This window comes from Indicator indicator, chromosome 28, assembly GCF_027791375.1.
Source record: "Indicator indicator isolate 239-I01 chromosome 28, UM_Iind_1.1, whole genome shotgun sequence".
Classification (NCBI taxonomy): Eukaryota; Metazoa; Chordata; class Aves; order Piciformes; family Indicatoridae; genus Indicator; species Indicator indicator.
In genome coordinates, this window is record NC_072037.1 from 9,387,486 (window position 1) to 9,410,566 (window position 23,081).

Consider the following 23,081-nt stretch of genomic DNA (forward strand, 5'->3'; position numbering starts at 1 on the left):
CTTTCTGGGACAGCTGATTGCTTCTACAGTTTGGGCTTTTGCACTGCAAAGGCATTGATGTTCAACATGCTGCCCATGGCGTGACCTTACTGTGTCACATCACCCTGCATTAGGCTTCCCCATGCTGCTTCGGTGAGCAGCCACAGCAAACTAACTCCACCTGTAAGCACCACTAGCTGAATAATTTCTGGTGGTGATATAAATCCACTGCTGATGCTCACAGTGCATTACAGACACATTTCCTCCGTGGCCATGGGTGTAAGTCACCTTCTGAGGGTCCCCACTGCCTTCAGCAGGTGCCATGGGCACTGCAGGAAGCCCTTGCTGTGACGTCTGCTTTCTCCCTTCAGGACCTGTGGCATCCAGCACTTAGAAAGAGCAGGTGAGAAGCTCTCCCTCTTCAAGTCCTTCTATTTCTGCATTGTCACCTTTTCCACCGTGGGCTATGGAGATGTGACACCCAAGATCTGGCCTTCCCAGCTCCTTGTCGTGATAATGATTTGCGTCGCCCTGGTCGTGCTGCCACTCCAGGTTAGACCTGCACAGCTGAGGATGGAGAGGGATGCAGAGCCTGCCCCGGGGCAGTCCTGCAGATGAGGACATCAGCTCTCTGCCTTCTTTTGCAGTTTGAGGAGCTTGTCTACCTCTGGATGGAGCGGCAGAAGTCAGGAGGCAATTACAGCAGGCACCGTGCCCAGACGGAGAAGCACGTCGTCCTCTGTGTCAGCTCCCTCAAGATTGATCTCCTCATGGATTTCCTCAATGAGTTTTATGCCCACCCACGCCTGCAGGTGAGGACCAGGCATGTTCTCATGTGCTTAGTCAGTGTTTGCCCTTGTCAGGCTCACAGCATTGCTGGGCACGACCAGAATCCTGCTGGTGGTCAGTGCCCTGCCCAGCTATGGTGGATGTGGCACAGAACAAGGTAAAGCCATCCAGCCTGGCACCTGCAAGCGTGTGCTGCACTGGCCAAGGAGAGGTGACAAGCAGTACCTTAGGGCCATCTCACTTTGCCATCTCTGGGCTCTCTCTGCCTTATCCACACCAATTTCTGGCCAGGCCTGTTAGAGCACTGTACAAACACATGGAGAGGGACCAGAGGGACTTTTCTGAGTTTAAGGATGTCTCTGCTGAATGAAGAATCTCAGACAGAAGCAGAGCATGTAATTGCTAAACCTCTGTGGGATTTATCCAGCTCTTCCTGGAGTATCCTCACATAATAAGTGATCTTCTTGCAAATGACAGTGCCTTCCCTGCTCCCCAGGATCAGAGCTTCGCAGACGTTGTTTCAGATTTGCATTTCATTCCAGCACTTACATGCTCTTCATTCCCATCACCCAGCCCTGGTTCCACACTTTCAAGCTTTAAAATCCTACTCATTGCAGTAACTGGAAGAGGCTCCACTTCGATGTGGGCGTGCAGCTGTGCCTGCATTGGCCTTACAGTGGAGAACAGGGTGGAGAGGATGCTGAGGTGTTTCCCAAGACCCTTTGTAGGAACTCGGGACAGGGGCAGGGGGTGTCACATGTGGGAGCAAATGCCAGAAGCCCCAGAGGAGCAGTTTGCTCAGGCAGCCAAAGCCCTTGTCTGAGCTTGCTGTGGCAGTTGTGTGCAGGCCCACCAGCCCACCTGAGCATCTTCTCTTGCAGGATTACTACGTGGTGATACTTTGCCCAACGGAGATGGATATCCAGGTGCGGAGGGTCCTACAGATCCCTCTGTGGTCACAGCGAGTGATCTACCTCCAGGGCTCTGCACTGAAGGACCAGGACCTCATGAGAGCCAAGTAAGCAGAAGGATGCTGCACATGGTGAGGCTGGTTCTGCCATGCTGCTGAAATGCCCTCAGGCCTTGGAGCCATGGAGGGTGGCCCCATGTAACAGCCCAGATGCATGACAATGGGCTTCCCTGCATGCCTTTGCTGGAGTCTTGGAGAGGGCTGGCAGCACCATGACTGGTATGGGCAGATGCCCAGCTTTGCCAGCCCATGCAGTTCATGAGGTCACTGCTCTCCTTTTGCAGGATGGACAATGGGGAAGCTTGCTTCATTCTCAGCAGCCGAAATGAGGTGGACCGCACTGCAGCGGTAAGCCAGGCCCGAGGGGGGGCACAAGTGGAGAAAATTGATTTATCAGGCCAGAAGGGACTGGGGTGAGCACTGGGGTAAAGGTGCACCCCCCAGTGCTGGGCTTTGGGGAGCAGGAGAGGGTAGCTGTTCCCTGTTAACAGTAGGGATTGGAGGAGCCCTTGCTGTACATCTCCATGGTGGCTGAGTGCTTTGCAGTTCATCCTAGGTGTAGAAGTGTTGGGGAAAATAAGCCACCGGACAAGTAGCTCTTGCTCTTCTCCTTGGCTAGGACCACCAGACCATTCTGAGAGCCTGGGCTGTGAAGGATTTTGCTCCGAACTGTCCTCTCTATGTTCAGATCCTAAAGCCTGAAAACAAGTTTCATGTTAAGTTTGCAGGTGAGTCGAAGGGACTGGGTGGCAGTGGGCAGCTCTGCTCACTTCACTGGTTTGGGACTGTCTTATCTGCCATCACAGATATTTCCAGTGGTGTCAGTCCATGAGCTGGTACTGAGAGTCCTCCCAGATTCTGGAAGATGTTTTAGGGCTCTCAGGCCCTTTAGCATGATCCACACTAAAGCCTGCAGCAGTGTGTCTGAGGCTGGGGGAGAGCTGACTCAGGGCTGACACAGGATGGGCTGCATGTGGGCACACCAGTCCCATGTGTGTCTGGGTGTGCATCCCCATGGATGTGACAGTGGTGGCCTCAGTGGGCTGGTGTCCATCTGGCTGGTTTCCAGCCTACATCCCTGTTTCCCTGCCTGCTTTAATCCCATTCGTGCTGTTCCCAGTGGGCTGTTGGTCAGCTGAAAGCCCTCCTGGACTGGCAGGAGGTGGAAGCTGCCAGCCACCACCCCCCCCAAGAAAAAGTTCTTGCATCTCCAGGCACTGCCACGATGGTCCCCTCTGCCTTTCAGATCATGTTGTCTGTGAAGAGGAGTGCAAGTATGCCATGCTGGCACTGAACTGCGTCTGTCCTGCCACCTCCACCCTCATCACGCTGCTGGTCCACACCTCCCGCGGCCAGTGAGTGCTGCTCTGCCTGCCCCTGCCTGCCCCTGCCTGCTCCTTGCCCAGCCAGCCCAGTAAAACAGTGGCGTGGGTCCTGTGCTCCTTAGCCAGCCAGAAATGCCTGAATTGTGGGTACAGTGCCATCCAAAGAGTCAGGGATCAGCACTGCCAGATGACTCTCACCCCAAGCTCAGAGCTGGTTGCCCACACTGGCTCTGAAATCAGCCTGCAAATGCCAGCAGCTCCTGGAGACTTGTCGCTGTGACCTCACCAGTGTTGTCTATGTGGCAGCTTCAGTGCTTCTGAGCACTCCCACAATGCAGGTCTGCCCTGGGAGCTGGCTGGTGAGCCAGGGTCTGTGCCAGCACCAGGGTGTCCTGTCCTGGCACCGTGATGGTGTGCCATCCTGGCACGATGTGGGAATCGCAGCACAATGGGAGATCCCATCCCAGCACCTCAAGGTCCCATCCCAACACTGGGAGGGTCAAACCAGCAGGCTGCTGCTGTCATTGCAGGGAGGGCCAGGAGTCCCCGGAGCAGTGGCAGCGGATGTACGGACGCTGCTCGGGCAATGAGGTCTACCACATCCGGATGGGCGACAGCAAGTTCTTCATGGAGTACGAGGGGAAGAGCTTCACCTACGCTGCCTTCCACGCACACAAGAAGTGAGTTCAGGGGTGGGCAGAGGGTGTATCTGCCAGTCTGCATCCCTGGGGGTGTCTGGGCTGCAGGTGGAGCCTGCTGCAAGGTCCTTTGTGCAGAGACAAAGCCCTGAGAGGGCTTTTCTCCAGCTCTGAATGCCCACCTCCTGCTCCTGGCACAGGTACGGCGTCTGCCTGATCGGCATCCGGAGGGAGGAGAACAAGAGCATCCTGCTGAACCCTGGCCCACGGCACATCATGGCAGCATCTGACACCTGCTTCTACATCAACATCACCAAGGAGGAGAACTCTGCCTTCATTTTCAAGCAGGAGGAGAAGCAGAAGAAGAAGGGCTTTGCAGGGAGGGGCACCTACGACGGCCCATCCCGCCTACCTGTGCACAGCATCATCGCCAGCATGGGTGAGTCAGGGGGCACAGGGGCAGTAGGGCTCCCTAGGAGGTGGGGGGCACACACCACTCCACCTCCTTCCCCCAGTGCTGGTTTCCTTCTCCTGGTTTGGTCTATTTTGCTTTCTGCAAACTCCTTGGTTGAACAAGATGATCTTGAAGGTCACTTCCAGCCAAAGATACTCTGTGAAATACCTAAAAGGTGGAGGTCCAGTGGATGGGGCTGGGCTTTTTTCAGTGGTGCCTAGTGACAAGACAAGGGGCAGTGGGCACAAACTAAAATGCAGGAGGTTTCATTTGAACTTAAGGAAAAACTTCCTTCCTGTGAGGATGCCAGAGCACTGAAACAGGCTGCAGAGAGAGGTTGTGGAGTCTCCCTCTCTGGACACTTTCAGGACCCACCTGGATGCGTTCCTGTGCCATCTGATCTAGGCATATCTGCATTAGCAGGGAGGTTGGACTAGATGATCACCAGAGGTCCCTTCCAACCCGTACTATTCTGTGATTCCTTGCCATGCCCCCATAGAAACCCCTTTCTGTCCTTTGTCCTAGTTGCCTCACCAGTAAAATCCACACTGCTCCTTTCACCCGGGGTGCTCTCAGCAAACTCAAGTATCATTATTCAAGCTTGTGATGTCCATTATCATTAATGTTATTTGCATAAATCCCTCAAGCCCTGGCTGGAAGAATAAATGCCATCGACCAGGTCCTAAATCATATGTATGAATCAGAGCCTTCAGAAGAGCAGTTTGCTCTGCAGCCAGTGCTGCATTCTCACAAATAAAAAATGCCATGAGTCATTGCCTCCAGCTCATATCGGGGGAGAGAGGGTTTTGGGGAGGCTGCTCTGCACGAGCAGATTATATTTCAGGCAAATAATTGATGGGTTTGTACTCATAAGCAGCAATTTGCATAGATTATCCTCCAGCAAGCTGCAGAGCACTTTGCTTGGCAGCATTTGTCAAGTGTTCTCCTCCCATGGCTCTTTTGCAGAGGGACCTTTGGCAAAGAGCAATGAGAGGAGGAGAAATGGTGTAAGTGCAAGCAGGGCAGCAGTGCCCAGTAAGCCCAGTGCCTCAGGTGTTCTTGCTGGGAAATTCCCTGTTTCCCTGACCATCTAAAAACCACTGGCCAAGACTCAGATGGCAGCCTCAGTGAGGGGTTTCTGATGATGATTTGGTGGCCTCAGTCAATGCTCTGTAAATGTGGTTGATTTTTCAGAAGCTTCTGGAGGACAGGATGGGGAAGCTTCTCTTGTTCCATGTGAAGACAAGGGAGTTGGTCTGTTCTTCAAACTGACAGGAGATGGGACTTGGAAATGGCCTCAAGTTGTGCTCAGGGGAGGTTTATGTTGGACATTAAGAATGATTTCTTCCCCAAAAGGGTTGTCAAGCCTTGGAACAGGCTGCCCAGGGCACTGGTAGAGTCCCCATCCCTGGAAAATTTACAGGACATGTAGATGTGGTGCTGAGGGACATGGTTTAGTGGTGACTTGACAGCACTGAGGTAATGATTGGACTTGATGATCTTGAAGGTCTCTTCCCACCAAAACAATTCTATGATTCAAAGATCTGGAGCTGATCAGAAGGGATGCAGGAAGTGGTTGAAGGTATTGTGCTGCATTGGGGGCTGCCCATCTGCCTTTCCCTGGGGGCTCGAGGATCACAGGTGTGAAGGAGCATCTACAGGGAGAGCAGTGTCCCAGCAAGGGGCAGGCAATGTGGCATCAGCTTCTTCCTAACCTGGCTGGTGTCTGCCAGAGCCTGCAAACCTCTGCAGGAGGGGTTCTCCTGAAGGGCTGTCATCTCTAAGATGCATCAGAATAATAAAAACCACTATAAAGGCAGGGTTTGCAAGTATGAGCAGAAGGTGGGCAAGGGATTTAGTCAGCACAATGGAGATGTCCACAGCTGGGGGATGGAGAGGGGGACAGTCCCGAGGGCCAGCAGCCTACACCCACCATTGGGGGGGCTTATCTGTGCCCTCATGGAGATGCTCCACACAGCAATGCCCAGGTGGAGGTCACTGGTGGGTGCTTTGCCTGACTGGTTTAGCTTCATCTAGGTTGTGTTTAACAGGCACAGTGCATGGCCCCGAGTGCTCTACCTCATCCCCGTGCAGGGCTGAAGGGCATGATCCCACACGTCCCCTATGAAGAGAGACTGAGAGCCCTGGGCCTGTTTAGTCTTGAGACTGAAGAGGGGATCTCATCAATGTGTATAAATGTCTGAGGGGTGGGGTTCAAGTGGAGGGGGGCCAGGCTCTTTTCGGTGGTGCACAGCAATAAGACAAGAAACAATGGGTTCAAACTTGTACATAGAAGATTTCACCTCAACATGAGGAGAAACTTATTTACAGTGAGAGTGATGGAGCACTGGAACAGGCTGCCTAGAGAGGTTGTGGAGTTTCCTTCTCTGGAGACTTTCAAAACCCACCTGGATGCATTCCTGTGTGGACTACCCTAAGTGAGCAGGGGCGATGGACCTGATGATCTCTTGAGGTCCCTTCCAACCTCTAATATACTGTGATACTGTGGTGCTTTGCTCTTCACCTCTTTATAGCATGTCTGCTGTCCTTCCTGCCCCACCGTGTCCAGGTACAGTAGCCATGGACCTGCAGAACACAGAGTGCCGCCCTGCTAACAGCAGCAAGCTGGCACTGCCAGCGGAGAATGGCTCTGGCAACCGCCGGCCCAGCATCGCGCCCGTGCTGGAGCTGGCAGACACCTCCTCCCTGCTGCCCTGCGACCTGCTCAGCGACCAGTCTGAAGATGAGATGACACAGTCAGATGAGGAGGGGTCGGCGGTTGTGGAGTGAGTCACCCACCTTTGGTCCCTCCTTTCGCAGAGATGGGCACTGCTGTAAATTCTTCCCCAGGAGGGTGGTGAGACACTGGCACAGGTTGCCCAGGAAGGTGGTGGAAGCCTCATCCCTGGAGGTTTTTAAGGCCAGGCTGGATGTGGCTGTGAGCAACCTGCTGTAGTGTGAGGTGTCCCTGCCCATGACAGGGGGGTTGGAACTGGATGATTCTTGAGGTCCCTTCCAATCCTAACAATTCTGTGATTCTAGATAACAAGTGGTCAGTGGTGCCTGAGGGGTGCTCACCTCAGCCCCACTCAGCATTTACATCAGCACACGAGCATCACCCCTTGGCCATGAGCCTTCTGAGTTGCTTTGGAGATGTCTCCTTTGGGTATCAGCACTGCTGGGGGTGGACATGTTGTTCCAGCAGTCTTCTCACCTCCCCTCACCCACTGAAGTGGAGAGGAGCCTCTTCTCCTTTGCACATACATGAAGGATACAGCAGTAAATTTCCTCCAGCTTTAAAGCTGTTTGTTAGTCCAGGACAGCCAAGTAAGCAAGTTTGGTAACCTGGTTGGGAACCAGTTGCTGTCACAACTATGTGGGGAGTTTACTGAGTATCTGTAAATCCTCTCAACTTGGCTTTTCATTCATGTTCACTTTTAGCTGCTCTTTAAATGAAAATTTTTACTTTTGTTTCCATAAAAATTACAAATGGTGATTTTTTTAAAGCAGCTGTTCACCAAAATGGACTCTACAAAGGGACAGTGAGGAGGTTTTTTTTTTTTTGCTATTTTATATGGCTCAGCATTGGTCCTCTCCTGGAGCTCACTGCCCTGTCTTCCTTCAACCATGCTTAATGGTCTATCTGCTGCCTTCTCCCCCTGTGCTGAGAAGATGGTGTATTCACCATCTCATGATCCTTTGCATTGCAAAAACGATTCCTAAATCTTTGTATTTTGAAGAAATCCCAGCTGCTGCAGGAGAACTTTGCAAAGCACTTGCCAGTGATGTGCTTGATTCTTGGGCTGCTGCTCTTCAACATGTTTCCCAGTGTCTGAGTGAGGAAAGTTCTCCCCATGTCCTTAAGCTGCTGGCTTGTCTCTCTGCTGCAGGTATGTGAAGGGCTACCCACCAAACTCCCCCTACATTGGGAGCTCCCCAACTCTGTGCCACCTTTTACCTGAGAAAGCCCCATTCTGCTGCCTCAGGCTGGACAAGGTACGATGGGACTGCAGGGGACTGCCTGGGGGACTGCACCCCATGGGAGCTGAACAGCTCCATGCCTGATGGGTGGGTGGCCAAGAGCTGCACACTGAGTCCCTGTGCTGCCTTCTGCCACACAGGGCTGCAAGCACAACAGCTTTGAAGATGCCAAAGCCTATGGGTTTAAGAACAAACTGATCATCGTTTCGGCAGAGACGGCTGGCAATGGGCTCTATAACTTCATTGTCCCCCTTCGTGCCTACTATCGGTCCCGCAAAGAGCTGAACCCAATTGTCTTGCTGCTGGACAACAAGCAAGTACTTTTCCATGGATATTTCCCACCTCACCAAGCCCTCCCCTGTGTTTTCATGGCCATCTCCTACTGTGGGTGGGGGCATCAGGGGATGGCAGTGCCACTGTTGGGTACTTGGGCTGATGTTGGCCCTGGTGACTCCTCTGTGGGCCCTGGGTCTGTCTTTGCGCCATGGACTTGTGAACCACCTTGCTCTCTGTTGCTCTTCCTCCAGGCCTGAGCACCACTTTCTGGAAGCCATCTGTTGTTTCCCCATGGTTTACTACATGGAGGGCACGATCGACAAGTAAGTGTTCTCACGTGTGGCTGTTGTCACTTACCTAAATCATAGAATTGTTGTGGTTGGAAAAGACCTCTAACATCATTGAGTCCAACCATCAACCCAACACCACCATGGCCCTTAAACCATGTCCAGAAGTGCCATGTCCACACGTCTTGAACACCACCAGGGACAGTGATTCCACCACCTTCCTGGGCAGCCTGTTCCACTGCCTGACCATTCTTCCTGTACACAGTTTTTTCCTAATAAATGTGTTACATTTGCCCCAGCCCAGACTTTTAGCTCATCCCATGAGAAGCCTCAGGGTTGGTACCATAGAGCTGAGCCCACTCTTGACTTCTGAGGTGGTCAAACCCCCTGAGTTGATGGGAGCAGGTGAAGAGCTGGTGGTTGGGAGCAGCCTGGGCTTGTGTAGCGCTGCTTGTCGCAGCGTGCTGCTTCCCTGTGTCCTTTCCAAGGGCTGACCCTGCGCTCTTCTCTTTGGGAACTGCCCAGCCTGGACAGCTTGCTGCAGTGTGGCATCATCTATGCTGACAACCTGGTGGTTGTGGACAAGGAGAGCACCATGAGCGCCGAGGAGGACTACATGGCAGATGCAAAGACAATTGTCAACGTCCAGACCATGTTCAGGTGAGGGGTGACCACTGCCCCAGCCCCATCACGGCCAACTCACCTGGAGACGAGACTGAGAAGGGTTTTGGTGGCTGGAGTGATGGCTACAGGCAGTGGGACACATTTGCAGATGTGCTCACTCTAGGAAACATCTAATCAGCTCTTTCTGACCTTAGACAGGCACAGGGGTGGTTTTGGTCTTCCTGGGGCTTTAAATGCAGGGAGTGCTCTCACTTCTGAGTGAGCTGCAGGACAACAGATCTCTTTCCATTGCAGGCTCTTCCCCAGCCTCAGCATTATCACAGAGCTGACCCACCCCTCCAACATGAGGTTCATGCAGTTCAGAGCAAAGGACAGTTACTCTCTTGCCCTTTCCAAGCTAGAAAAGGTAAGAGAAGATGTTCCTCTGCATGTGGGGCCTGGGAAGTCAACACTGAGAGTGACATTTGAGCTCCTCAAGGTCCTGTGCTCTTCTGTATGCTGCAGTGACCACAGTGTTCATCTTCCCAAGGTAACCTGCAGCAAACAAAAAGGGGACAGCTGATTTTTGGATTAACCACCTCCTACTTATTTATGTATTTATTTGGTGGCTGGACTTTGTGCTGCTTTGCCTACTGCTGTGTTGGGCAGTAAGGGGGGCAGTGAAGTCACTGTGCTGAGACAAATCTTCTGACAAGGGAGAAGGTACCTCTGAACCAGACACTAGGATGGGTGAAAGGGCCACATCCAGCCCATGTCAGAAAACCCCAACCATGTCTTACACATTTTCATGGAAAAAAACAAAGCTCTTTTACCCAGTGTAAGGATGGTGCCCTGGTTCCCTTCTGGCACACCCACCAGAAACTCCATGCTGATGACCTCTCATTTTCGTGAACCTCCTAGTTTCTATGCAACCTGTTTGTGAGAGAGGCTGCCTGGTTTTGCTTTGCTAAATGCTCTGGAAGGATGTGAACAAGCTCCTGCCAATGTTGTTTGCCTGTGGGTGCTCACATCTCCCCTTCTTCCTCCAGAAAGAGCGGGAGAATGGCTCCAACCTGGCCTTCATGTTCCGGCTTCCCTTTGCAGCAGGGAGGGTCTTCAGCATCAGCATGCTGGACACGCTGCTCTACCAGGTGAGAGCCCAACAGGCTCTGGGTCATGCACCCCTGCTGCTGGGGCCAGCCCTTCACATCGCCCAGTGAATTACTGAGCAAACCTTTTCTCTGGCTTCCTGCCCAACTGTCTCTCCCCAGTCGTTCGTCAAGGACTACATGATCACCATCACCCGCTTGCTGCTGGGCCTTGACACCACGCCGGGCTCTGGCTACCTCTGTGCGGTAGGTGCCAGCTCCCTCTGGGTTCAAACACTTGGCCAAGTCATCGTGGATCTGGTGGGATCTGTCACCCTGCCCATGGGGGTGGAGGATTCCCCTCTTCTGGGGAATCAGAGACAGGCAGCATTGCCAGGTCATCACTCCCCTCCATTGTGTGTGGGGAACCAAGAGCCCAAAAGCTGAAGAGCTGCTGAAGACCTAAGTTCCTACTCTGAGGACTGAGGTCAGAAACTGTCCCTGGTCCTTTTGTGAAGTCCAATTTGCTTTTGGGATTGACATGGAGGAGCTGGGGTGAAGCTCAGGGGCAGCCTTGAGGTGCTTCTCAGCAGGCTTTGCACAGCACTGGAGGGTTGATGTTTGTGCTCTGGTGCTCAGATGAAGATCACGGAGGATGATCTGTGGATCCGCACATATGGCCGCCTCTTCCAGAAGCTCTGCTCCTCCAGTGCAGAGATTCCCATCGGGATTTACAGGACAGAGTCACACATGTTTGCAACGTCTGAGGTATGGCCACGGTGATGGCATGTGCCAGGAAGGGGCTGCTGCTGGTTCTGGCTCAGCAGAGGTGTGGTCCATGAGGATGGCTGGGTCCATGAGGCACCTCGGATGCGGCTGCAGCAGCAGTGGGGAGGAGCGAGGGGAGGGGAAACTCTGCCCTGCCTTTGTGGGTGGCATTATGGTGCTGGTGCCCTGATTCCCAGCTGGGTCAGTGTAAGTGCCCATCTCTGTGGGCAGCAGCCTGGCTGTGGCAGGTGGGGGAATGTTTTGGCACAGCTCTGCAGTGCCACATGGCACCAAGTCCCTGGGCATCAGGGGGATGTGGCACAGCCAAGCTGCCTGTGTGCTGTGCTGACACTTTCTTTTTCCTTCCTTTTCCCTGCTGCAGCCCCACGACATCCGAGCGCAGGTGAGTGCTGCTTGCATCCAGCTCTCTGGCATCACCAAGCTGCCAGCGCTGCCTCCTGCTCCCCACAGCTCCAGCCTGGCCCATGTGCATTGCTGGGCTGGCTTCTGCCAGTGGATTCTCTGGTCAGCACAATCCACCACACACCTTGTGCCAGTTGTCATCCCAATGCCAGCATGAAGCTGCCTGTCCCTGTGAAAGGGCGATGCCAGCTGAGCCTTGGCACTTTGAGAAGACTAAAAGTCCTCAGTGCCCCAAAGTGTAATGAGCTGGGATAAGGAGCAGGGGGGGAGCCAGGCTCTGATTTGAACACCTTCAGCTTTCAGCTTTGTAGGCAGGAGGCTAAAGCTGGTATATAATTAACTGCATCCTCCTCTTAGAGATGCTCTAACTCACTTCATTAGTGAACTCCTGCCCACCAGTGGGATTGCTGTGAGATCAAAGAGAGGAGACAAGGGCATGGCTGTCCCTTGTGCAGCCCAGAGATAATCAAGTGAGGGACATTTAGCAGAGCCTGTTGTCACAGGACAAGGGGTGATGGTTTCAGGCTGAGAGAGATGTAGGCTGGATAGAAGGAAGACATTTTTGACACTGAGAGTGGTGAGACTCTGGTCCATGTTACCCAGAGAGGTACCCATCCCAGGAACCATTCCAGGTCAAGCTGTCTGGGGGTCTGAGCAACCTACTCTAGTTGAAGATGTCCCTGCTCAGTGCAAGGGGGGGTTGGACTCAATGAGCTTAAAAAGTCCCTCCCAATCCAAACCAGTCTGTGACTCGCAGTCAGGCACCTGTTAGGCTCCACTCACCAGTGCTTATCCCAGACCCGTGGGCCAGGCAGCTTTAACAGCACAGAGGTGATGTGCTGGAGGAGTGCATGTGGGTCAGGGGAAGGTCCCTATCCCTCGGGAGAGATCCCATCAAGGACAGGACAGACACTTTTTGGCTCCCTCCCCTCCCGCCCCCGCGTGACCTGCTGGGCTTCCAGTCACAGATCTCAATCAATGTGGAGGACTGCGAGGACACAAAGGACGTCAAGGAGCACTGGGGCATCAAGGGCAGCCACCACAGGAACTCGTGCTCCAGCGACCAGTCCGAGCACCCCCTGCTGCGGCGCAAGAGCATGCAGTGGGCACGGCGGCTGAGCAGGAAGGGCAACAAGCACTCCAGTAAGACGGCCGAGTGGATCAGCCAGCAGCGCCTCAGCCTCTACCGGCGCTCCGAGAGGCAGGAGCTGTCCGAGCTGGTCAAAAACCGCATGAAGCACTTGGGCTTGCCCACCACGGGGTACGGTAAGTGCCGCTCGGCTGCGCTTCTCTGCGGCGCTGTGTCCCGCCCGCGGGCTCCCCAGGTAACCCTCTGCTGAGCCTAACCCTGCAACGAGCCTGACCCCATGCCAAGCCAAAACTAACCCCAAGCCAAACCTAACCCCATGCCAAGCCTCACCCTGTGCCAAACCTGACCCCGCGCCAAGCCAAACCCTGTGCCAAGCCTAACCCTGTGCCAAACCTCACCCGTGCCAAGCCAAACCCTGTGCCAAGCCTAACCCCGCAGGCACTGCCGAGCCCAGCTCTGAGCAGCGCCTCATCCCCCAGCTTGCTTGTGCTTCTGCTGATGAGTGTGTTCAAGGCTGGGGTGCCACAGCAACAAAGCCCCCTCACCTGTCACTCCGCAGCTGACTGCAGGTGGCTGCCCCCATTTCGGGGCTCTGGGATGGGTCCTGCAGGAGTTTGCAGTGGCAGAATAACTCTCTCCCTTCTGCCTGCAGCTGGACTGAGCTTTGCCCTGCAGCCCTGGGGCATGATGCCCTGCTTGCCCCCTGCTTTCTGGCCATGCAGCAATGGTGGTTCAGGACGCTCTGACTCCAAGTCAGCAAAACCCTTCATCCACAAGCCCCTCGAGTGCAGCAGGGAGAGGTGAAGCCCCATCAGCTGGTGCAGACCCCTTGTGTTGTAGCCTTTAATCCTTCATGAACCTCTTCCACAGAAAACACTTCGGTAGCTACAGGGCTGAGTGGTTTGCTTCGTTGTGTGTGAAACCAGTGTCTCCAGCTGTGATGAGCTTGCCCAGCCCCGGGGTGTCCCCAGGTTCATCCGTGCAGCCACATTTCTTGTGAAGCTTCCTTCTTACTTGCCTGTTGGTGCTGGCATCTATGTCCCCTCCTGGACAATTCCCCACCCTTTGATTACAGCAAAGTCTATAGCCCACAGCTTCTTTGGTTTGTTTAGTTTGTTGGCTTTTTTTGTTTGTTTTTCCTTTCTTTCTTCGAAGCCATCTTGTGCTGCTGCCTGTTTGCTCCATCTTTGAAGAGCATCCATCCACTCTGCACCAGCCCCTGCCTGCATATGGGCTGGCACAATAGAATCACAGACTGGTTTGGGTTGAAAGGGACCTTTAATCTCATCTGGTCCATCTCCCTCTGCACTGAGCAGAGACATCTTCAACTAGAGCAGGTTGCTCAGAGCCCTGCCCAAAACCATGTTCCACCTGGGACAGGTCCAAGGGAGGAGGATTTTGGGAGGTGAGGGGAGGGCATTCTTCCTCTCCCATCTTGGCTTCTCCCTTGCAGCACTTCAGGGATGTGAAAGAGAAGGAGAAACTGTGAAGAAATGGAGTGCAGGAGGAGGTTTGGAGTGGAGGGCAAAGGGGATGGCTGTGGGCATCAGCCACCCTGGGGCTTGTCTCAGGACAGAGCAGGAACAGGGTGCAGCAAGTAAGAGCTTGCAAGAGTGCATCCCCCACTCTTTTTTTTTGTCTACGTTGCTAGTTCTGAAAGTTCCTACTGCTTTTTCTAGGGGACTTCCAGCTCCCTGCAGCTCTGTTGCAGAGTCCAGAACAGGGTTGATGGCACTCACTGTCTGAAGAAGCTGTTTCACACAGAGGCTGGTTGGGGGAAACTGGGAAACGGTGCACCCAAAGCACAGCCTGGGCACCCAGACCACAGAGTGGGCACCTGAAGCAAGAGATGCTGCAGTGTGTGCCAGCCACAGTGTGGCATCCCACGCAAACACCAGCAGAGGTTGAGGCAGATGCACCTTTCCTGCCTGTATGGCCCCTGTTGAGGATTCCAAGGGGCCACCCAGCAGTCAGCCCTGCTGGGCTGCTCACTGCACCATTGGCTGGGTTAGCATCAGGGTTTGCAGCCTTCTTCCAGCCCATCCAGCAAGTTTTGGCTGGAGCAAACCAAGGAGGAGCTTCAGCAAGGGAAGAGGTAGCAGAGGGTGCAGGACCCATCTCTTGTCCAGGGCTGGGGTGTTGGGCACAGCAGGGGAGGCCCAGCAGCTCCCTCTGTGTCTGGCTGTGCTGGGACTGTGCGTTGTCAGCGTGTGTCACCGTCAGTGTCTGGACACCCATGGCGTTTTGAGGAACACATTGCTCTGCCTTCTCCCCCTTTTTTCTTTTGCTCATTTTATTGCTGCAGTGCAGGAGCTCGTCTCTGATATTTGCCGAATCATGGCTTGCTGACCTCTCTCTCTCTCTCTGTTTATGTCTGTGCCTTTCCCTGTATGTTCTGTAGAGGATGTAGCAAATTTAACAGCCAGTGATGTGATGAATCGGGTAAACCTGGGATATTTGCAAGGTAATTCCCTCTCCCTGGGAGTCCCGCGGGACTCACGGCGTGCAGCGTACAACAAGATCATGCCAGCTAAGCCCAATCCACACCCTTGCCAGTTTTCACCTTAGATGCCAGAGCTTTTTTGAGCACTAATTTGTTGGGTGGTGTTGGAAAACAAACGACTGTCCTGCAGTGGCAGTGCAAGCACAGGGCTCGATGAAGTCGTGGAGATAAAAATCTCAGGGATGGTTTTCTAGTCGAATTCTTGCAGGGAATTCACAGCCTTTGGCTGTCATGAAAAGAAACCCTCCTTTCATTGCTCTGCTAGTTGGTTTTGGTCTGTAAAGCCAGTTAAAATCCATTTCAGGAGGGGATTCATGGAAGGACAAACAGAGCAGACCTGCTGGTGTGTGCTGTGATGAGATGCTGGAGCTCCTGTAACAACAGCCATACCGCTTCGTGACCACACATGGGTCAGCCACAGCTCAGGGACCAGGCAGCACTTGGAAAGCCCTTTGCAACCCTTGGTTTGTGTTCCTGGAGAACACCCCTGGGTTTGTGTTCCTGGAGAACTCTCCTGGGTTTGTGTTCCTGGAGAACTCTCCCGGGTTTGGATTTCTGGAGAACACTCCTGTGTTTGTGTTCCTGGAGAACACCCCTGGAGAACACTCCTGGGTTTGTGTTCCTGGAGAACACCCCTGGAGAACACTCCTGGGTTTGTGTTCCTGGAGAACACCCCTGGAGAACACTCCTGGGTTTGTGTTCCTGGAGAACACCCCTGGGTTTGTGTTCCTGGAGAACACCCCTGCGTTTGTGTTCTCTAGCATTGTCAGACCCAGTTTTCTAACTCGAAGAGCATTGGGGTCAGATGTCCCAGGACACTTTGTTGGCATCAGAGATTGCTGCAGGGTTATTGCATCATCTGCACCTTCATGGAAAGGCCCTTTTTATTGCAGCAGCCTAGAGGTCAGTGGTAGCCCACCCTAGCTGTATTTTAGGCTTCACTATCTCACACTTAAGGTGAAAAGTTGGCATTTCCCTACAAACGGTGTCCTTCATCAGAGAGGCAGCCCCAGCTGGGGCTCATGGAAGCCCCACACCAGCAGAGTATATTGCCAGCTGGGAGGTGGGTGCTGGGCAGAGCTCAGACCCCACTGGTATCTCCCCCTCCCCCAGAAGAGTCGGGGCTGAGTGAGACTCTGTGTTCTGCTGCAGAAGGGTCCAGAACTGTCAATTCTCCCCAGTCCCCTGCTAAACCAGGAGACCCCAGGGGTGAAAGTCTGATTTGGTGGTGGCATTGCTGCCAGGAACTGCATGGGTACAGGAGCTGGAGCTCAATGCTGGCTTTCCCCCTAAAACAATCTCTCAAATTGCTGGAGGGTGCTGCTGGGCTGAGCCCTACCAGTGTGCCGCGGGGAACAACATGGCAATATACTTGGTGGGGTCAGCAGTGCCTGGCTCCGGCTGCATGGGGGTCGGCAAAAGGAGCTTCCATGGAGCAGGGAAACCTGCCGTGAGCCAGGGTCCTTCCCCACCTCCCTCCGTCATGGCAAACCCTGTGTCTCCTGTCGGTCCCAAAGTCTGCGTGCCACCCATGCCCCAGCATTGCCACCCCTGTCCCTGCCTCACTGTAAGGCTGAGCACTGGGATGGTCAGCACCTGGGGCTGAGCATCCCAGCACAGGTCTGAGGATCCCCATAGAGAATCTCCCTGTGGTCCCAGTCCATAGGCTGTGGCACCTACTGTGTCCTCAGATGTGCCAGGGAGGTGCCTCAGCATCAAAACAAGGAGCTTGGAGCGCCCTGCAAGTTCTGCTGTGTGCAGACCTGGTGTGGTCTACCCCAAGGGATGCCCCAGAGGTCCACCTGTATGTGCACTGGCCAAATGCATGACGAAGGCAGCCTGGAGCGGGGACGGGATCTGTTTGCATCCTATGCCAGGCTAGGCTGTGGTGGCTTGAGCTGCTGTGGCTCATCTCCTGGCTGGAGGAAAGCAGTGGTTTGACCCCAGTGCCAAGGCTGAAGAGCAGTTACAGTCCTTGTCTGTGGGCTGACTTGGCCACCTCTCCATGCCTGGGGCAATGGTGCACCCATGGGTGTTGTTAGAGCAGGAGACTCAGCCTGGAACTCACTACAGGGCAGGGCAGCCTTTGAGTGGGGGATCTCCCCCAGCAGGACAGGGTGGTGGTAGTGGCAGGACAGGTCAGAGGGAGCAGGCCTCAGTCCCAACAGCTGATCCCTGGTCTCACTGCCTACCAAGCCAAGCTCCATTTGTGCAGGACCATCAAACATCTGCTGTGCACCACTGCTGCCCTGGAGCCTTTCTAGCAGCTCAGACGTCCCAGTGACAAGCCTTGCAGCGAGCTCCTGGCCCCTGCTGCGCTCATCATGCTGCCCCTGGCATCTGTCTGTCTGTCCCCTCCCCATCCTGTCCATCCACACCCCATCACTCAGTCTGTAAATGATGTTATCTGTTGCAGCTTCCACCCAGTCCCCAGCCACCCACAGCCTTGCACCCCCATTCATGTCACCCATGATCTTGTTCTCAGCTATTTCGGAAAGCACAGGGCCCCCCTTAGCCTTGAGGCCACCTCTTTGTCCCACACAGCAGCTGTGGGTGCAGCTCTTGGTGGCCTCAGGTCCTCTGGGAAGTCATCAGTTTAGAAGTCTCCCTGAATGGCATCAACAGCTCTGAAACTCCACAGAGGTGGTTTTTTCCCCTTGGGCAGGAGAAAGAAGCAATTGTTGAACCTAAGCCTGTTGCTGGCTGGTGCTTAGATTAAGTAATTCAAGATGGGGAGAGGTGGGTCAGAGCGTTCGAGTGGCCTGGGGGGAGGTTTGGCTGCCCTGACCCAGTGGTTGGAGTCGTCGTGCTGTACCTGATGTGGCAAGACTAACCTGTTCCCTTTTTTGCACTAAACCAAGGTAAGACATCTTACTGTTTCTTAGGAGGGAATGGGCACTTTGAAGAGTTGTGTCTGCCAGTCCCTTGGGCCATGCTGTGATGAGGGAGCAGCTGGGGAGGCACAGAGGGAGGTGGCAGAGATGTTCTCAGCAATGCCATTGCCTGTGGTCTCTCCCAGTTCAGGGACCCATTTGCTGCTCTTGGGGACAAGCCAAGACCCCTCAGAGCCAGATGCTCAAGGATGCTGCAGTGGGGCTGTGGAAGTGAGGGCCATAGGGTGTCTGTTGGGGCATCCCTCATCAGCCCTTTCCTCTCCTCTTGCAGATGAGATGAATGACCACCAGAACACCTTGTCCTACGTCCTGATCAATCCACCCCCAGACACACGGCTGGAGCTCAACGACATCGTGTAGGTGCTGCCCCCACCCACCCATGGTCTCCCCCCAAGGCAGGAGTTTCCCATGCCCCTCAGACCTGCCCTACTACCTTGGGCTTCCTCTGTTTCAATGCTTTCCTTGATTTCTCAGAAAAACCAGTGATTTTTGCTTCCCTCCCAAGCCTTTTCCCTTCCCCATGTTCCTGAGCAACGCCCAAACTGCCCCAGCCCCAGCTTTGCTCATCACTGCTCCAGCTGAGCAGCAGCACAGAGATTTTCCTTTGTGTAACATTCCAGTCACCCCAAGAGGGTGGAGGGAAGGGGAGTGACTCAGACTGGATGGTTTGCTTGGGCCAAATTAAGGAGACTTCCACCACAGGGCCATACAACAAGGGATTTCGTTATTAACTGCCTGACTAAAGCTGTATGTATATAGATGTGATGTGACAAAGAGAATAGCTACAAGTCTGGATCACCACCCAAGGTTCCAGAAATGTCATTCCCCGTCCATTCCTTGGGTCTTCACTGGTGGACACATCTTAACTCGTTTGGGCTTTTGCTGTGTAGCACCAGGAGAAGCAACCCCTCATTATTTATTGTTTTAAATTACAGCAGGGTAGATTTAGGTTAGACCTTGGAAGGAAGTTCTTTACAATGAGTAGGGAAATAATCAAGTTAGCCAGAGAGGTGGTGGAAGCTCCATCCCTGGAGATATTCAAGGTCAAACTTGATGGGGCCCTGAACAACCTGATCTGGTCGGAGATGTCCCTGGTGACTGCAGGGGCATTGGACAAGATGACCTTCAAGGGTCCCTTCCAACCCAATGCATTCTGTGATTAACAGCAGCTCCTAGCACAGTGCTGTGGGGCATCCCCATGTCTCAGCCTCAAGGATGGGCCAGACCCCAATTTAGGGGTTGTACAGCTCTCTCCTGCAGGAGAGGTCCCAATGGTGTAACCAGATTGTGCCCTACAGGTACCTGATCCGCTCTGACCCCCTGGCCCACGTGGCCAACGATGGCCACAGCCGCAAGAGCAGCTGCAGCAACAAGCTGGGCTCCTGCAACCCCGAGACACGCGATGAGACCCAGCTATGAGCAGCACCCCTGTGCCCCTGCCAGGGGCCGGCAGGCTCTGGGGAGAGGCACTGAAGAGGAGGACGGCCTGCCAGAGAGGAAGGCTGCTGCCACCCGTGGGCGCCGTGGCTGCGGGGGAAGGCGATGCCCAGCCTGGCTTTGTGCTGTGGAAGGGATGCTCGGACCCCCCCCAGGGAAGGACAGGACAGCTGGACAGACCAACAGGCCACACGTCCTGGGGCTTTTAACTTTTTATACCAATACCGCAACTAGTGAGAAAGTCTTCGCTGGTGCTGGTGAGACGTGGCTGAGCCCAGGTGACAAATGCCCCTGTGTGAGCAGGGGGACTCATTTCATACTGCCCCCAGATGATGCAAGGGTGTTTGCATTTGATGGGGCTGGTCAAACTGCACCGCAGCCCTCCTCCTCCTCCTCAGACAGGTATCCTTTGGGGTACCCAAACCTCTGCCCCTTCACTCAGCTCATGTTCTTCATCCGTTGTTGGTTCTCCATTGTGGGCACAGCTGGGAGGAGCATGGAGCAGTGCTGGTGGCTGTGAGATGGATGGGATGGGATGGGGTGGTGAAGCCCCTGCAGTGCCATGGTGTGGGCTGCACTGCTTCCAGTGCACCTTGGCATCTCACAAACCAAACCAACCCAAGTCCAGGTGACCAAAAGCTGTCCCACTCCTGTGACAGTTGCTCTTGGCACATATGCCCTGAGGCCTGAGCTGTGGCTGTGGGCACAGTATCCCAGGGCTTGTGTCTCCTGACAAGCTCATCCCCCATTGCTGCTGCTATTGGAGCTGCCTAGGGCCGCCCCAGGGGATGCAGGATGGAGAGGTCCCTGTACTGGGGGTGGAGGCGGGATGGGGCAGGCTGGCATCACTGAGTGGTGTGATTTGGTGTCTCAGCTCAGCCCTTTTCCCTTTTTCCAAGGGCAGTTTGGGACTAGACAACCCCCAGCTGCAGAGCCTGGACATGACTTTCCCCCTTCCCCTTGCCTGGCTCATGGCCCAGTGACACCATTAAAGGCAGCAGGTTCTGCCCAGCCCTCCATGCCCACTGTGGGCACCCTGGCAGCTCCCTCCAACCTTGTTCAAACCTAAGCCTCCAAGTGGCTTTGCCTGCAACAGAGGTGCCTGGATGCACAGCAACCTGCCTGTGCTGGCCAACCACGCTTGGGCTGCGTCCACTGACCCGGAGAGAGCTGCTGAGAGCAGACACAAGCAGAGGATGTGTTTTCCACCTATTTTTTTGCACACTTTACAACGTGTCAAGCTTTATTTGCCTGCCAAATGAATAACCCAGTTGTTAACTTTCAATTACTTTTACATTCATCTATTAAAACTCCCATGTGTTTTGGTTCTCCACGAGGAGCCTGTAAAGCACAACGTCACCTTGAGACCCTATCAGCCATGCCAGACTTGCTGCCAGCTGAACCCTGTATTGCCATTAACATTAGCAGTTCCTTCCCAATAACACCCCCAAGAAAAATTGTTTACAACAACCACCAAAACCAAGCAAACAACCAAATCCCCCAAACCAACCAACCCAAACCGATTTTAAATTGAATTTCAAACAGTTGGTGAAAGGTCCTGGGGCAGCCCCAGCCCACAGGGACAAGCAACCCTGTGAGGAAGAGGATGCTCAGGGTAGACCCATACCAAGATGCTCCTATGACCCATACCAAGGATGGGCATTGCCTTGAGAAGGTGTTGAGCAAGACCTTCTGTACCTGGTTGGAGTTTGGAAGGGGTCTCTTTTTATTTTATTATTTTTTCCTGATGGTGTAGCATGGACATGGAAAAGAACCACAGGTAAAAGCACTGAGCCTGGGCTTTCTGCTATGCTTAGATGTAGGCACAAAGAGAACTGTCTCTGATGCTTTTTTTGGGTTGTTCTGGGCTTTTAAAAATTTGTTATTTTAATCTATTTGGTTAAGGCAGATCCATGTTTTATTTATTTCTGGTTGTAACTTTCAGCGTGCCAAAAGTATCATTTAAAAGGAAAAAAAAAAACAACCCAAATCTTAGTTGTTTTAGGCTAAAAAGGGAGAGCAAGTCCCAAAGAAAACATTGGGCCTGTGCTAATTTAAACCCTCCAGCAATAACTCCAGAAATGCTTCTTCAAGTGTTAATAGATTTAATTGTTTAGAGTTCAGACAGGTGATTTTTCCAGCCCTCACTTAGCTTTCAGGAGAGGGTAGAACAAAAGATAGTACAGGTTTGAAACCCCCAAACAACAAATCTCCAGCAGTGTGGATGATGTGAGCATCCCCACCTGTTTAACTGCTCAGAACTCAAGGTTTTAACATTATCTTCCATTTGACCAGGTGCTGGGGTAACAGACCCAGTTAGCTCAGCCCTTGAGAGCACAGCTTCTGCTCTGTCATGTTTCTCAGCTAAAGCCACCCAGCCCTGAGTGTGACCTGCCAAATGTCACAGCCTCCAGGTTGGCCAAGTGCTGCCAAGCGAAGGCTCCTTGTGCCAGCAGCCCCACCCTGGCTGCAAAGCCATCAGGTGCCAAAGCCAGAGCTTGGCTTTAGGTACCTCTCCTCCCTCCTTGGGCCTCTGAATTCTTCTTGAGGAGATAATCAAAGGAGGAAACTGACATACCAAAAGAAGTGTCGACTCTCTGTGGTTTGTGAGACTATTACAATAACACCCCCTCCATATTCTTGCATTTTGACAATGCTTCTGTTTGTTTAATGTATAAATGTATTTAAAAGGAAAGCTCTGTGTATAAAGCCTTGGTGTTTTGCAGATCTTCTTTCTATGGTGTACATTTCTAGCAGACATTCTAATGGGATGTTGAAATAAATACTGTAGATACTTACCTGTGGTTGAGGCAAGGCTAAGAACAAAGGGTTAATTTTTCTAATTCTCTAGACTCAGTTATGATACTAATGTAAAAAAGAAAAAAAAGTATTTTATTTTTGTAATGGTCCTGGCAAGGTTGATGCATCAAGGACGAGTCGTTTCTGCTTTTAAAAGGGCTGTCAGGGAGGGGGCACAAGAGAAAACCTGCCCCTGGAGGCACCTGCTTCAACCCTTGTCCTGCGCTTCCCAGGTGGAGAGCAAACTAATCACTATTGCTTCCCAATGCCGATGGGGGAAAGGGGGGGTTTCTGAAGGACATGGTTGTGTCCCAGTGCAGAGACAGGACAGGCCCTAGGGGATGCAGAAACGAGGCCAGCTGTGGTACTTTGAGGTTTAGCAGCAAACGGCTCCATCGCATGTTCCGCGCCCACTAACGGTTTCATACGCTAAATACGGACTAAATCCCTCTATCAACGCAGTACAACCAAATACTAAACCCTCTGCTAGAGTATGTTTGGTCCCTGTTATGCCCCTTCTGACTTCAGTCTACAGAGAAGGTTTTTATTTCCCCTGACTGAGAGACCTGCCATCTCTCCAGGCCAGCTCGTGCATGGATTTTTACCAGCAACAGCAGATAAAGCTCCCACTTCCCCTCTCCGAGCCCTGAGCTTGTGCCCTGTTCTGCTGGGACACACTGCAGACAGCCACCCGGAGATGGTTTTGTACAATCCTTGTGAAGATGCTTCACACTTCTGTACAGACAAACAACAATAAAACAGCTGCATGCAGCAACA

General features: G+C 53.3%; 1 protein-coding gene across 3 annotated transcripts in view; it reads left to right on the plus strand.

Moving 5' to 3' along the window:
* The window catches only part of KCNT1 (potassium sodium-activated channel subfamily T member 1), a 94,542-nt gene extending 75,055 nt beyond the window's left edge, over positions 1-19,487 (plus strand). The window contains exons 11-32 of one of the 3 annotated variants that reach the window (XM_054393361.1): positions 351-531; positions 627-791; positions 1,650-1,786; positions 2,023-2,086; positions 2,358-2,466; positions 2,985-3,093; positions 3,594-3,743; positions 3,902-4,140; positions 6,725-6,941; positions 8,046-8,151; positions 8,277-8,449; positions 8,664-8,735; positions 9,225-9,359; positions 9,618-9,729; positions 10,352-10,453; positions 10,574-10,657; positions 11,030-11,158; positions 11,541-11,561; positions 12,544-12,847; positions 15,073-15,135; positions 18,340-18,424; positions 19,367-19,487. In XM_054393361.1, coding sequence (XP_054249336.1) covers positions 351-531; positions 627-791; positions 1,650-1,786; positions 2,023-2,086; positions 2,358-2,466; positions 2,985-3,093; positions 3,594-3,743; positions 3,902-4,140; positions 6,725-6,941; positions 8,046-8,151; positions 8,277-8,449; positions 8,664-8,735; positions 9,225-9,359; positions 9,618-9,729; positions 10,352-10,453; positions 10,574-10,657; positions 11,030-11,158; positions 11,541-11,561; positions 12,544-12,847; positions 15,073-15,135; positions 18,340-18,424; positions 19,367-19,487 — 2,878 coding nt within the window. The remainder of the gene's footprint in view (positions 1-350; positions 532-626; positions 792-1,649; positions 1,787-2,022; positions 2,087-2,357; positions 2,467-2,984; positions 3,094-3,593; positions 3,744-3,901; positions 4,141-6,724; positions 6,942-8,045; positions 8,152-8,276; positions 8,450-8,663; positions 8,736-9,224; positions 9,360-9,617; positions 9,730-10,351; positions 10,454-10,573; positions 10,658-11,029; positions 11,159-11,540; positions 11,562-12,543; positions 12,848-15,072; positions 15,136-18,339; positions 18,425-19,366) is intronic. The other 2 variants (XM_054393362.1, XM_054393363.1) reach the window with 2 other exon arrangements.
* The last annotated feature ends 3,594 nt before the right edge of the window (positions 19,488-23,081 follow it).